The sequence below is a fragment of the Sceloporus undulatus genome, chromosome 3 (assembly GCF_019175285.1).
Source record: "Sceloporus undulatus isolate JIND9_A2432 ecotype Alabama chromosome 3, SceUnd_v1.1, whole genome shotgun sequence".
NCBI classification, from domain to species: Eukaryota; Metazoa; Chordata; class Lepidosauria; order Squamata; family Phrynosomatidae; genus Sceloporus; species Sceloporus undulatus.
In genome coordinates, this window is record NC_056524.1 from 170,556,151 (window position 1) to 170,569,468 (window position 13,318).

At 40.8% G+C, this 13,318-nt stretch overlaps 1 protein-coding gene across 2 annotated transcripts in view; it reads left to right on the forward strand.

Moving 5' to 3' along the window:
- LOC121926463 (prosaposin-like) overlaps nt 1–13,318 on the forward strand; it is a 60,757-nt gene that overhangs the window by 39,378 nt on the left and 8,061 nt on the right. The window contains exons 4-9 of one of the 2 annotated variants that reach the window (XM_042459471.1): nt 1,446–1,571; nt 4,625–4,813; nt 8,557–8,700; nt 10,485–10,544; nt 11,752–11,757; nt 12,902–13,015. In XM_042459471.1, the coding sequence (XP_042315405.1) occupies nt 1,446–1,571; nt 4,625–4,813; nt 8,557–8,700; nt 10,485–10,544; nt 11,752–11,757; nt 12,902–13,015 (639 nt within the window). The remainder of the gene's footprint in view (nt 1–1,445; nt 1,572–4,624; nt 4,814–8,556; nt 8,701–10,484; nt 10,545–11,751; nt 11,758–12,901; nt 13,016–13,318) is intronic. The other variant, XM_042459472.1, reaches the window with a different exon arrangement.

The window sequence follows — 13,318 nt, forward strand, 5'->3', positions numbered from 1 at the left end:
GGGTTCTCTTGCAAGTTTCTTCAGAGGGGTTTTGCCATGGCCATCCTCTGAGGCTGAGCGTACTCTCAAGAGTTGTAGTGCAAAATCCCAAGAAAATCTGAAATCCAAATCACTTCTGGTCCAAAGCACTTCATATACGAGAGACTCAACTTGTGCTAACAACACAAAACAGCCTGGCCCTCTCTTGTGTTGTGAACTGTAGCTAAATTCACAGGCATCAGTAGGTAAAGATCTTCAGGATATTCCACTGTCTGCAATTCAGCTACAGTATTTTGAAGTACGTGACATCAAGGGATAATTCAAAACCTGGCAACCATGGATAACTCCTGTTTGAATATTTTTATAGTCATGTTACAGTGTTGCCTTTCACAACCTGTCACCCTCCAGATGGGCTGGATTATAACTTGCTTTCATATCTGATTTCCTGGATGTTCCTACTTCCTTTTGTTTTTGATTACTATTCCTATCATTCTAGTCAGCAAAGTTTTGAGGTGCGTTGGCTGGGGATGATGGACATTGCATTCTAATATATTCAAAGAATTAGTTTGCTTATAATGTAATTATAGTGTGTTTATAATGGTGAAATGTTGTAGTGTTTGTTTGTTTTTACTAAATGATGGAAAGCTTGTGTCTTTATTATCTATGACAGATATGTTCCTTGAAAAAAATTTAAGAGAGACTGTTGTGATGTTTCGCTTTCTGTGCTACTAACTTTGCCATAACATGATTTAAAGTGTGATTCCTTTCAGATTTCACTTTAAAAATTGACTGTATGTAGTGGCATCACTAGGGTTGGTGTCATCTGCTGCAGTAACCCATGGTGTCACCCCACCCCACCCCATTGACCTCCTCCTATACCACATCATACAGAATCCGTAGTCACGTTTTTGTACTAATCTCCTCATAAATCGTAATTCCCATATATCACTGAAAGTAATGGTAATAGTTGTGACATAAACAACTAGCAAAATTAAAATTATACCTTTAAATTGCAATATCGTATACAAAGAATAAATGTGTCTACATATATATAGTTTCATGTGGTTAAAGTGAAAATTTGGTAAAATGTGATGTTTTAAAAAAATTTTTTAAATTTAAAAAATTTAAAAATAAAAAAATAAAAATAATTTTTAAAATTTTACATGTTTTAAAAAAACTGGGGCCTCTACTTTCTCCTCCCACTGAGCCTCACTCCACTCATACCATCTCTTCAGCATTTTAAATAGATACAGATAATGCCACAGCTTGTTTCTGCTAAAATGCAGGCGTTTGAGGAGCAGTGGTGTCACCCCCACATAGAGTGTCACCTGGTGCAGTCTGCACCCCCCAGTCCCTTAGTGACACCAGTGACTGTAAGACTGTGAAGACTATGGCAAATGGAAGCAAAAACAGAAGTTTTAATGCTCTTCTACCCTTTTCTGCCAACAATCTCCCACTCTTTTTAGGAAAGGCTTTGTAACCTTTTGGAGAAGGGATGCCAGTATCTCCCCTTTGAGGACTGGTCAATCAAATGCAAGAAGATGGTGGACACTGGAGTTGTAATTCTCATAGAACTTGGAAAACAAGTACAGGTAAATTAACAAGATAGATGATGAAATATTGTTGAGATTGCCACCATTAGCTGTCGGTTAGCCCAAGATTTGGCAATTATCATCTTCCAAAAGCTTTTGGACTACAACTTCCTTAATCCCTCACTGTTGGTTATGTTGGGTGGATGAAGTGGGGGGCTATAATTGTCCATCTGTGGAACAGACCCAAGCAGGTAGTGCTCTGTGACCTGCTTTCCATACTGGAGGAAGGGTGGGATATTAGATAGATAGATAGATAGATAGATAGATAGATAGATAGATAGATCTAAATTTTGTTTAACATACATAAGCCTAATTGATATGATACAGTGGGCCCTTGGTATTTGCTAGGTTTTAGTCCCAAGACCTCTTGTGAGCACCAAAAGCCGTGGATACTCAAATCCTGTTATATACAGTTAGGTACTAAAATGATATCCCTTATCTAAAATGGCAAAATCAAGGTTTTCTTTTTGGATTATTATTTTTTTTTTAAAAAAAATATTTTCACAGTATGGATGGTTGAATCCTTCTTTGCAGAACACATGGATTTGGAGGGCTAACTGTACCTATTGCCTTTTCCCAGCTCTCATGAACTGTGCCTAGGTGAGTGCAGGGGCAAGGCTAAAATGATTTGTTGACAGAGACTCTGTCTGCATGGGCCAGGATACTTTGAGTGCAGCCCAGAGTATTCCTGTCCCTGGAGCCACCTTGACCTTCCCTTGTTGTCTGTTTTTTCTTTCCTGTGCCAGGCCAGCTATCTGCATGGTTGTTCCACTGAGCTGCCTGGCACATTCATTGTGGTCGTTCACTTCTGAGGTCAGAACAAGATGGTCAGCTTTGACTACATGGCTGGGCTCCTTGGTCGGACCTTAGAGCAAGTGACTAGCAACAGTGGTAGATGTGCCAGGTGGTTCAGCAAAACACTCATGCAGATAGCTGCCCTGCTACAGGAATGGAGGGCTCTGGATCTCCCTGGAAGATCTGAAATAAGAGGTAAGTTTTTAAAATTCAAAGTTTAAAAAATTTGTTTTAAAGGTGTTCTGGTTCTGGTGCTGAATGTGCCAGACATTGTCTGGACTGTTTATACCAGAACTGGGGTTTGGGCCATGCATCATCCAAATAGGACAGCACCAGAATGGGGGGTTGGGCTTTTGGCCTGTGCAGACAAGATCTGCGGTAAAGAACAATATTATTCTGCTTGTCCTAAATCCACATAGGAGTTTATCACACTAGCAAAATCCTGCTGAAAAACAGGATTTAAACTAGATTTAAATTAGATAAAACCTGCAAATGCAGGAAGTTTATCAGACAATGTCACAGTTAAAGTGAAATAATGCGAAGTTAAAGTGAAGGCAAAGGGGAGAAAAATGGCAGCTTTTTATTTTCAGAACTTCCTGAAAGTAAAAAGCTGCCATTTTTCTCCTTTTTGCCTTCCTTTAACTTCATGTTATTTCACCTTTGCAGGGATTTGGTGTAATAAACCCTGTATTTGTGTTGTTGTTTTTTAAAATGTAAATCTAGTTTAAATCCCATATTTCAGCAGGATTTTGTTAGTGTGATAAACTCGATAGAGAAGTTGACCAGACTGGCAGTAGAATCTTCTTTGACCATTAGTTAAATGCACCACTGTGTCTGAGTGTGCTGTTACTTGTAAAAGCACTGGGATTACTAGGTGGCACCAACAAAGGTACCCACCTCAAATCCTATTTTGAGAGAAAGACGGGATATAAATCCCTTAAAAAATAAATGAAACAAATTAGGCTATTAATTGGAGAGGAGAGATAAACGTTTCAGCTCTAGCTTAGCGCAATATCCACATTATTTGCTCTCCCCGTGTTTATATCATTCTTTGTTCTCAACCTCTTCTCAACCTGAATATTGATTGATTTTCTTTTAGAACACATCAGCACTAAAAGTATTCTCATATCTGGTTTACTGTTCTGGTTCCTAGTAAGAGTCAGTGATTCTAAAAATAATGAATTCTCATTTGAATCTGAGCTAGCTGAAATGTAAATGTTTTCATTTCACCTAAGTGTTTTTCAGTCATTTACTTTTGAAATGCTTAATAGGAATGTATCTGGTAGTATGGTTATAGTACACTGTTGTAGGTGAGTTTGAAGAAGTATAGTTTTTTAAAAGCATTCTAGAAGTCATGAGACTCTGTGGTTTATTGCTGATCAAACAGGATTAGCAGGGAGTTTAAAGTGTCATGCAAACTCAAAAACCTGATTGACCTGTGATGACTGTCAGTAGTGAAGTGAAAGAGAGAGAGAGAGAGAGAGGCAGAGACAGAGAGAGACAGAGAGACAGAGAGACAGAGAGAGACAGAGACAGAGACGAAGAAGGTAAAAAAGGAAACTCAGGTGGGATACAGACCGCCCAAAAAGTGCAGTCTCCTGCCGTCCTGGTTTGTTCCATGAGGGAACTGCAGTGGACAAACCGTGCGGCTCCGTCGCGGAACAAAAAGAACCCGCAAAAAGTGGGTTCTTCTTGCGGCACCTTTGTGACGCTGCAATGCGCCAATGGTGCACTGTGGCGTCACAAAGGCGCCTGGCCGTGCAGACGCTAGGCATCCATCACGTCAAAATGGCGGCGCCTGTATGTGCAGGGCACCGCCATTTGGGCCGCCAGTACGTACTAGGCTAACCCTAGTACGTACTAGGTTTAGGGAGCGTGTGAATGGTGTGTGCTCCCTAACCCAAAAATCGCCGCCACCATGCTAGAAAATGGAGGTATGTATTCATCAGTACTGATTCTTGAAGATAATCAGGAATTATGTCATACAAGGGGGAATATTTCCTTTTGCTATGTTTTCTCATTTCATTTGAGGCAGTTCTGCATGTAAATATACCTTATATGAACTTGCAAAACAATGACACAACATTTCCGCATGACCCTGTAAAATTTGTGAGTCATGTGGAACACAGCTTTAGGGAGCAGAAAGACTAAAAACAGATGTCTTCAAAGGGATTCCATTTCTTCTCATATTTAACAAATAGCAGTGTTCAATAACCAAATTGCAGTTGCTAAATTGTCTCTGTTTCCTCCATCTCTAGGATAAGCCTGATATTGTGTGTGGTGCCTTCAAGCTGTGCAGTCATCAAGCAACGAGGGAAGGAGCCCTGAAGTTGCACAAGTCTGACCAAAAGCATGAAATATCAGACTTCCCTGAAATGTTTGCTCCCTTCATAGCTAACGTGCCTCTTCTCCTCTATCCTCAAGATGAGGACCAAGCTGAGGCTCTGGTGAGGACAAGGGTGGTTTTGACTCTTCCAGTTGAACAGAGAGGCTGGAAAGAATTTTCTGGGCGAATGAAGAAAGGGAGGAGTCTCTCCATTTTAGTCTGAGAGATCTCTGGGTGTATAAAGCAACTTTATTTTTATTCAGAGACCCAGTTAAATTAAAAAAAATAGTTCTGCTTTAAGTGAATAAAGGGCGGTGGGGTGGACAACAGGAGATTGTCACAGTGTTGTACATTCTCCCCTACTATATGTCTACCCTTCTAAAATGAAGAGAACCTGTAAACTTCACTTGCATGATTCATCTACCTCCCTTTCTCCAAGAGCTTAAAAGCTTACTTTTAAGGATTGCAATTCCCAAATTCTCATGGCAGAATCTGAGAACTTTTTCAAGCTCTGGTTTAAAACAAATAAACAAACAAACAAACAAACACCCCCCCCCAACACTGTATAGATATTTGGAATGAACACAGTCTATTTGCATGCCTGAATCCCAGAGTTGACCATTTGATTTGCGGCACCTTACTCAGGCAGCTGATTTTCACATCAGAAAAGGGCACCAAATTCTTAGCTTTTTCGTTTGTAGTTATATTTTAAATCAGAGAGAAGGGCTTGTGGAGTTCTCTCTCAGACACAAAAACAACAGTGGCTAGACTGGGATACTCAGCACCTGAGGAAAGGACAGATGCCATTTACTGTTTTGACTTAGGCAACAAACTATTTTAGTCTGCCTCTGATTAAGGCCTCGTTCATATAGAAGGTTTTAAACATGGTGGGGAAGGGTGTAAAAACTTAGAGGCTTATCACATTGATTATTAAATCAATTTATCTCTCACTGGTTTAAAACTGAATTCGTGCAGTATCCTGATCTTATCAGATGTTTTTTGCTGCTGAGTCTGCCACCCAGATACAGCTCAGGTCCATCCTTGCTTCCCGAGCCACTCCTCCGGGCTCTTTTCGGAACTGGCTGTTTTCTGACTTAAGAAAATGGTGGGCAGAACGGCTCTGAAAATGGGGATGAACTTGGGTTGTATTCTGGTGGCAGATTCAGTGGTAAAAAAACTTCTGATAAGGTCAGGATGCTACCCGAATTCAGCTTTAAACTGGATAGAGGTAAATCGATTTAATAACCAATATGTTAAGCCTCAAAGTGAGCTTACAGAGAATGTCCACTGGTGATGTCATTAAACACAGTGCATTAAGCATCGATCATAGTTGCTCAGAGCAGACCATTGATTTTTTGTTAGAAGAATACAAAGTCTAAAAAAGGAGATTTTTTCCCCCCTTTGGCTGGAAATTAGGCTTTCTAAGCCCTACTCTGGGCAGAAGGGGTCGAAATCCAAATTTTCCCTACCTCTGGTTCAACCCCTTTGTAGGCACTACTTTTAAGAACACATGGGAGTTGGTTTCATGGTTTAGGGGAGGGAGGCAAAGGAGAAATTGGTGGAGAAACAGAGAAAGGAAAAAGAAAGATCATGATGAGTGTAGCGAGGAGAAATCAAGGTTGAAAGAGAAAGAGAATGACAGAAAATATCCAACTTAGGCAGGATATAGACCGCCCCTTTGGGGCGGCCTGCAGCCGCTGCATTCAGGCACATGTTGGGGCCCGGGCAACCACAGCGGCAGCCCAAAGGCTGCAATCTGGCGCTTTTCGGGACCAGGGAGAAGCGGCAAAATGCCACTCCTCCCTGGTCCCGAAAAGGGGTCTCCTTGGGCTTCATGCCTCAGGACAGCCCGGGAGCCACCCGGGAGCCGCTGCCAGGAGAGAAAGGGACCGCTCGGCCCCTTTCTCCTGGCTTTGTTCCCGCAGCTGTTTTGTGGCTGTGGGAACGAGGTGCTCCTCAGGTAGGAGCTCCGTTTTGGAGCTCCTTCTGGTGCCACTGAAAGGGCACCACAACCGCCTTGCAGTGTCGCGAGCATGTCACGCCAGCGCTGCGCCGTTTGTCTGAGGCATGGCTGTGACGTTATAATGGCAGTGCCCGTGTATACAGGGCACCGCCATTATCACGCCGCAGGTATGTGCTAGGGTTGTGGGGCGTCTGTAAAGGACGCGCCAAGGCAACCCTAGCACGTATCCAGGCTGGCACAAAGCGCCAGTCTGGAAAGCGCCTAAGATAGCTTTAAAAAAAACCCGGTCAAGATGGATCTCTTCCAGCAGGCCTTCCTGGAATAGCCCCCAGCTACATATAGATTCCGCATACTTGGAGTATTCTTTATTTGTACAATCCCAGCCATGATGAGTTTGCCCACTGCTTTTGCGCTATGATATTGTGTGATTTTAATATAAATGTGTTGATTTTAATGTTTGAATTTTAATCTTAGAATGGTTTAATTCCTTTTTAAGCGGGGGGGGTTGTATATATTTGTATTATTGTTATCTCTGTACATCTGTATTATTTTAATTGTTGGAAGCCACTTTGATTGTTTTTTTTTTCAAATAAGTGGGATATAAATAAAAAAAGTATTATTAGAAAGAGAAGGATGGAAAAGGAGGGTGAATATAGATGTTGCTGGGAGAATGGGGGAGGGCTGGGAGAGGGATGAGAAAGAGAGAAAGGGGGAAGGAATCAAGTGCTCAAGTGGAGCTGAAGATGTAAGACATTGGTATGAGCCCTTTTGCTAGCAGTGGTCCAATCGATATGACCCTCAGATTGAAGTTATACTTTGGCTTCAATCATTTTGGTAGAGTGAGGGAGGCGGAATCAAAACTGGAAAAATTAACAATTGGATGAGAACAACTGCATTCTTGTAGCATAGGGTTGTCATATTCCAGGCCCACATATCTAGTCATCTAATTTGCATTTTATGCAAACTTTTATAATTATGCATAGTATTAAGATGTGTGCTCCTTTTAATGTAAAAGTTAGATGCACCCTGATTAGTCTTAATCTTAGGTCCAAAACACACTACAGAAATAATCCAGTTTGAGACTGCTTTAACTGCTCTGGCTCAGTGCTAGGCAAACCTGGGAATTGTACACCAGAGTGGCACCAGAGCTCTCTAACAGAGAAAGCTAAACGTCTCACAGAACTAAAGTTCCCAGAATTCTCTAGCACTGAGCCGAGGCAGTTAAAGCAGTTTCAAACTGTAGTATGTTTTGGACCTATGTTACATACCAGGTTGGGTGTGATGTTGCCCTATTATGTCAGTTATGTTTCATAAGTAAATAAATAAATGGATACATATATATCAGGGGTGGGGAACATATGGGTGGCAACAATCTCAAGGAAACATAGGAGCCGCATTCCAACAATATCTGAAGGCCACATGATCCTCACCCTGTGTTAAAGCACAGTTGGCCTGTGGACAGTGTCCGCATATAGACCTTTAGCCCTGGCCTATATCAAAGCTCAGTTGCACAATACAGATAGGCTAAACAATTTTCCAGATCAGGAAGTTTTTGTGCTGTCTGATCTCATTTTCTTTGTGGTATAGCCCAGAGGTCTCTGTGCTAGCTGGGGAATTCTGGGAAGTGTAGTCTAAAAAGGCAACACTTAAGCTTCAAATGGCCAACTCTTTGTGAAGACTTATCATACACACCAGGATCTAGGGATATAGAGTCTGCTGCCCCAAATGTAAATGTCTAAAAGCTTACCCTAAATATAAATTTTTAAAAGACTTCAGCAACCTAAGAACTTTTCTAAATGCTGCCACCTTTACTAGTGAAGATTTAGCAGCTTTGTTTTCTGGATTAAATAAAAATTAAGCACCTTTTGTTCTTCTCTCTTAATCTTTTGTTCTGGGGGAAGAAGGATGAAAACCCCTGTCAAGAGTGCACAAATGTGGTTGTTGAGTTGCAAGAAGACCTGAAGAGAAGCCCCTTCCTTGTTCAGTCCTTAAGTGCTTATGCCAAACAGCTTTGTGAACGCCTGGGGTCAGACGTGGCAGATGAGGTAGCTGTCTTTTATTGTTTACTCTAATTGCAAAGTGATATATGTCAGTGTGCCAAGATGGACAAATGACCTGATAAAATGTTCTGTATGTTTATGTGATTGACTACCATTGGCAACATCAATGCAAGGATAGGATTATCATGTATAGAAGTGATTAGAAGAACCTTTTTAAAAGCAACTATTTCTTAATAAAATACCATTGTAACAGCTTAGTTTTGTTTAGATCAAAACTGGATTATCTATAGCACTTCTGATGTTAATGAATCAGTTTTCCCATGACCACTCACCACTGGCCAGGCTGATGGGGCTGATGAAAACTGGAGCCTGACAACATTTGGAAGCCCTGCTTTAGATGGAATTTTGTTTTTTCATCAGCACATTTGTTGATGAAAAACACGTACCTCTTTGGTGCAGCAGCACTGTTGCTGAAAGGATGGAAACATCCAACAATATTTTTCAAGTCTTGTTTCTAATTGTGATCCAATAGTTTAGTTATATGTTGTGTCCCTACTCTGTCGTTGTCTCTGTAGTATTTACAACTCCTAGACTGCTGCCACACTGCAGAATTAATGCAGTTTGATACTGCTTTATAGGTCATGCTCCATTTTATGGAATCCAGGGATTTGTAGTTTGTTGTGGCACCAAGGTTGTCTGACAGACATCAATATCTCACAAAACTACAAATAGCAGAATTCCATAGCATTGAGCCATGGCAGTTAAAGCGGTGTCAAACTGCATTAATTCTGCAGTGTAAAAACAGTGGTAGACTAGTTGGAGAAAGAATGTAGAGAAATAGGCCCAAATTCCCTCCTAATATTTTGGCAATGCAATTTGGAATTATGCATCAAATACTTGTTATGCCAGCCTTCCGTAATCTGATGCCTCACCCCTATATGTTGAACTCCAACTCATATGATCACCATCCAGCACAGCAAGTTCTAGTTGACATATTTATAGAGCACCAATCTGAAGAAAGCCAAGTTAGGCTATCTTGAAAGTCAGCCTTCCCTATAGAATGATATTTCATTTGATTTTAATCAATGTGGCATGTAAAGTGTCATGGGATGGGTAAAAGATGGTCCAGATGGTGCAGCTCATTTAGCCCAGGTTGCTGTTTCTAAAGTTTAAAAGTTGCCCACCCAGTTTAAATGACCCTAGCTGCATGAAGCCCTGAACAAGGAAATGTCCTATATATGGCCAGCCATTCTTTCAAAGCAAGGTCCCAGTCACATGAATGGGGGAAGTCAAAGCAGGAAATACAGTGCTGAAATATACCTGCCAAAAAGGAAAGTGTAGGGTTAATGGGCTGGATCTCAATCGAGGCTCATACCGAAAGCAGAACTAACCCGGCTCTTCCTCCTACTGGCATATTCGGATGTATAGTCATTCCTTAAATGGGCTATCCAGTTCAGTTCAGTTCTAACTGGTAAAAGTTAAGTTGAATGTCAACCATCTCTTGGAGCTCAAACATTTCTAGAATGTGACATTCTGCATCTAGGGATTAAATTCTAATTAAATTCTTTGGATTAAACTATAATGGGTTTAAAAACCAGATCACAAAAGTGTCTTGCCTTGTTCTTCACAGGCTGCTTCTCTACCCATATCTTTCTTGTTCCATTTTGATCAGATTAAATTTACTAAATTTTCTGTAACAAGTTTTTGAAATGTAAAAAATGTGCATGCTTTGGAGCTAGCATGGCATTTTCCAAAGTGTGCATCAAAAAGGTGTTGATGATCAGGAGTTGATTTATTAGTAAATGACTGCAGCTGTTTTACTTCCATAGTGCAAGAAGTATGTCTATGAATATGCCCATGTGTTTGTGCAACTGCTGATAGACTTATTGGTAAGTTGAATGCAAGCTGTCTTTTCCAAGCAATGTAGCACTTAATGGACAACTCAACGATCATGCAAAAGCTCTGTACCATTCTACAAAATTGAACTGCATATACTAAGCTTATGATTGCTATTTGTATTAAGATGTCATTGATATAATAATACAAACATGAGAACTTTGACATAAGTGAGGGTTAGATAATAGGGACATGGGGTATTTGGTAAACACTCTGTCTGGATGGCGGAGGCAAGGTGTGGTGATGTTTGCAAATATATGGAATAACTATTACCAGCTGTCAGGCACTTGATTTTGTGTATTGTTCTTATTTGCATTCCAGTCGAGTTGACTTCTGGTGACCCTAGCATGAGGTTTTCTTGGCATGATTGATTCACTGGAGGATTGCAAGTGCCTTCCTTTTAGGCTGAGAGAGTGGGACTTGCTCAGGTTTCACCCACTGGGTTCCCATGGCAGAGTGGGGACTTATATCCTGGCCTCCAGGGTCCCTAGTCCAGTATTCAAACCACAATACCACACTGGCTTGATTTTGTATATTCCTTATCCATTCCAGTTATCTAGAAAAGAGAAATTAAGACTTCTCCCTCTGGTCCAAGAATCGTCACCATTGTTTCCACAGTATCTGACCTCTTATTAAGCTAGGGATGGTGGAGGGGGAGAATCCTAAAGAGAACGGTAGCTGTGTTGATGTATAGTAGCAAAACATCAGAGCCTTTGAGGAATATATGAAGCAGAACGGTAGGAATCATAGTCTTATAGATGTAGCTGAATATTGGCTCCCAGCATTTCCTGTCTCCATTGGTCACAATACAGATAGGCTACTGGGGTTACATCTGACAACATCTTGAGAGCTGTACAATTCCCACCCCTGATATAGTGAAGACATATTTTGAATGGTAAAAATATCATTCCATACCTAATGGAAAGTATCTCAGTTCTCCTGTTGTGAGTAGCCATCTCATACTTTTTTATCTGTGGAAGAGTTGCATTTTCTAAGAATGATGATTTAGCAGTTTACAATTATTTACTGAAAGAAACTTGCTGGGGTACAGAGCTGATCTATTGCATGATTCTGGCAAGTTAATTTGTGATTTTAAAAAAGCTATATCACTGTAAAGGTTATTCTTTGAGTTCCTTTATCATGATTTTAACTTCCTCTTCCTTTGTTTGCTTTCTATGTCTATTTTATGGCTGAACACAGGATCAGGTAAGGGGGAATATTGCCTGATAACAGTTTCATTTTCCATTCCTAAATGACCTTTTGCTGAGTATTTGCCCTGACTTGAGGGAAGGTAAAGGGAGACCACAATGGAAGGAAGGTTATATCACTAGTAGTTTCAGTCCAACTAGTAAGATGAACATTTGGGACCACTTGGTTTTGATTAGGACTCAGAAAGAGAGTTACAGGGATATTGCAAAATAGTGAACGGAGGGTTCCTTGTTTGTCTAACAGTTCTCCTAGCTCTTATGATTCTGGAAGAAGTGTCAAACAAACAAACTTGTTATCTTTTGAGATTGTATAATCTATCTTTCACTAGTATGATTTCCAAGGCAGAGAATAAAATTTATGCTTAGAAATTCATATGGGTTTATTAATGTACATGCCCTGTCAATAGTCCTGATAGTATTTTTTTAAAATTAAGAAAGAATGCTTTAGTGAATTGTGACAGCTGTAGTGAACCCTCACCTCTTGTCTACACCACTTGTCACTTACCCTGTTGCTATTTGCATGTGTGCACAACTACATGCACACACAACACAAACACAGTAATGCGGTCCAGGACTTTGATCCTGGAACTGCACCATGAAGGCAGGCCAGGGAGAAGAGAAAGCTTAGTTCATGTATTTTATTAATGAATATTCAAAGAACTGCACTCATGCAGAATTCACAGATTTATTTTGGTACCTGGTTTCATGCTAGTGGCTTAGTGGTTAAGACATCAATTCTGATAATCAGAAGATCAGAAGGTTGTCAGTTTGAGGCTCGGGTGCTGCATGATGGGGTGAGCTCTTGTCACTAGTCCCAGCTTCTGCCAACCCAGCAGTTTGAAAGTGTGCAAATGCAAGTAGATAGATAGGTACCACTTAAATGGAAAGGTAACAGTCTCTGGTGCAGTCATGATGGCCACATGGCCACCGGAGCAATCCTTGGACAATGCTGGCTTAGAAATGGGGATGAGCACCGCTCCTTACAGACAGTTACGACTATACATTCATGTCAAGGGACTACCTTTACCTTTAAATAGTTTTAAACCTCAAAGAAACCCTGACATGAATCAGCACCATGTTAACGTATTGCCAGTAAGAGCAATTGGACTCTGGTCTCACTAATCAATTTTCCCTCCATCCAGCCACCAAAGAGAATTTGTGGTGAAATTGGATTCTGTGACTCCTCAAAAGCTGAGCCTTTCCATACTTTGCCAGCTAATCACCTTCGTGACTCAAACGTACCAGATGCCATGGAGGTAAGAGTAACAGAGCCCTCTGCTGCTTTGACAGGAAAAGGCAAGACACTGAGAGCTTTGCCCAGGCATTGGCTGAACAGGAACTACAGAATAGCATCTGTGTTGCTGTTGCTGATGAATTTTGCCTAAAGGAAGGATTGACAGGAAGCCTCTGCCTAGGCCAAGGACTGGAGACATTTCAAGGGAGGCAAAATAATTTTTTTTGCTATGAAACTGGACAAATTTCCCAAATAACAATAACAAAAATATTTACATAATCTTTCATTAAGTCTGGATTGCACCCAATCTGTTTAGGAAGAGATG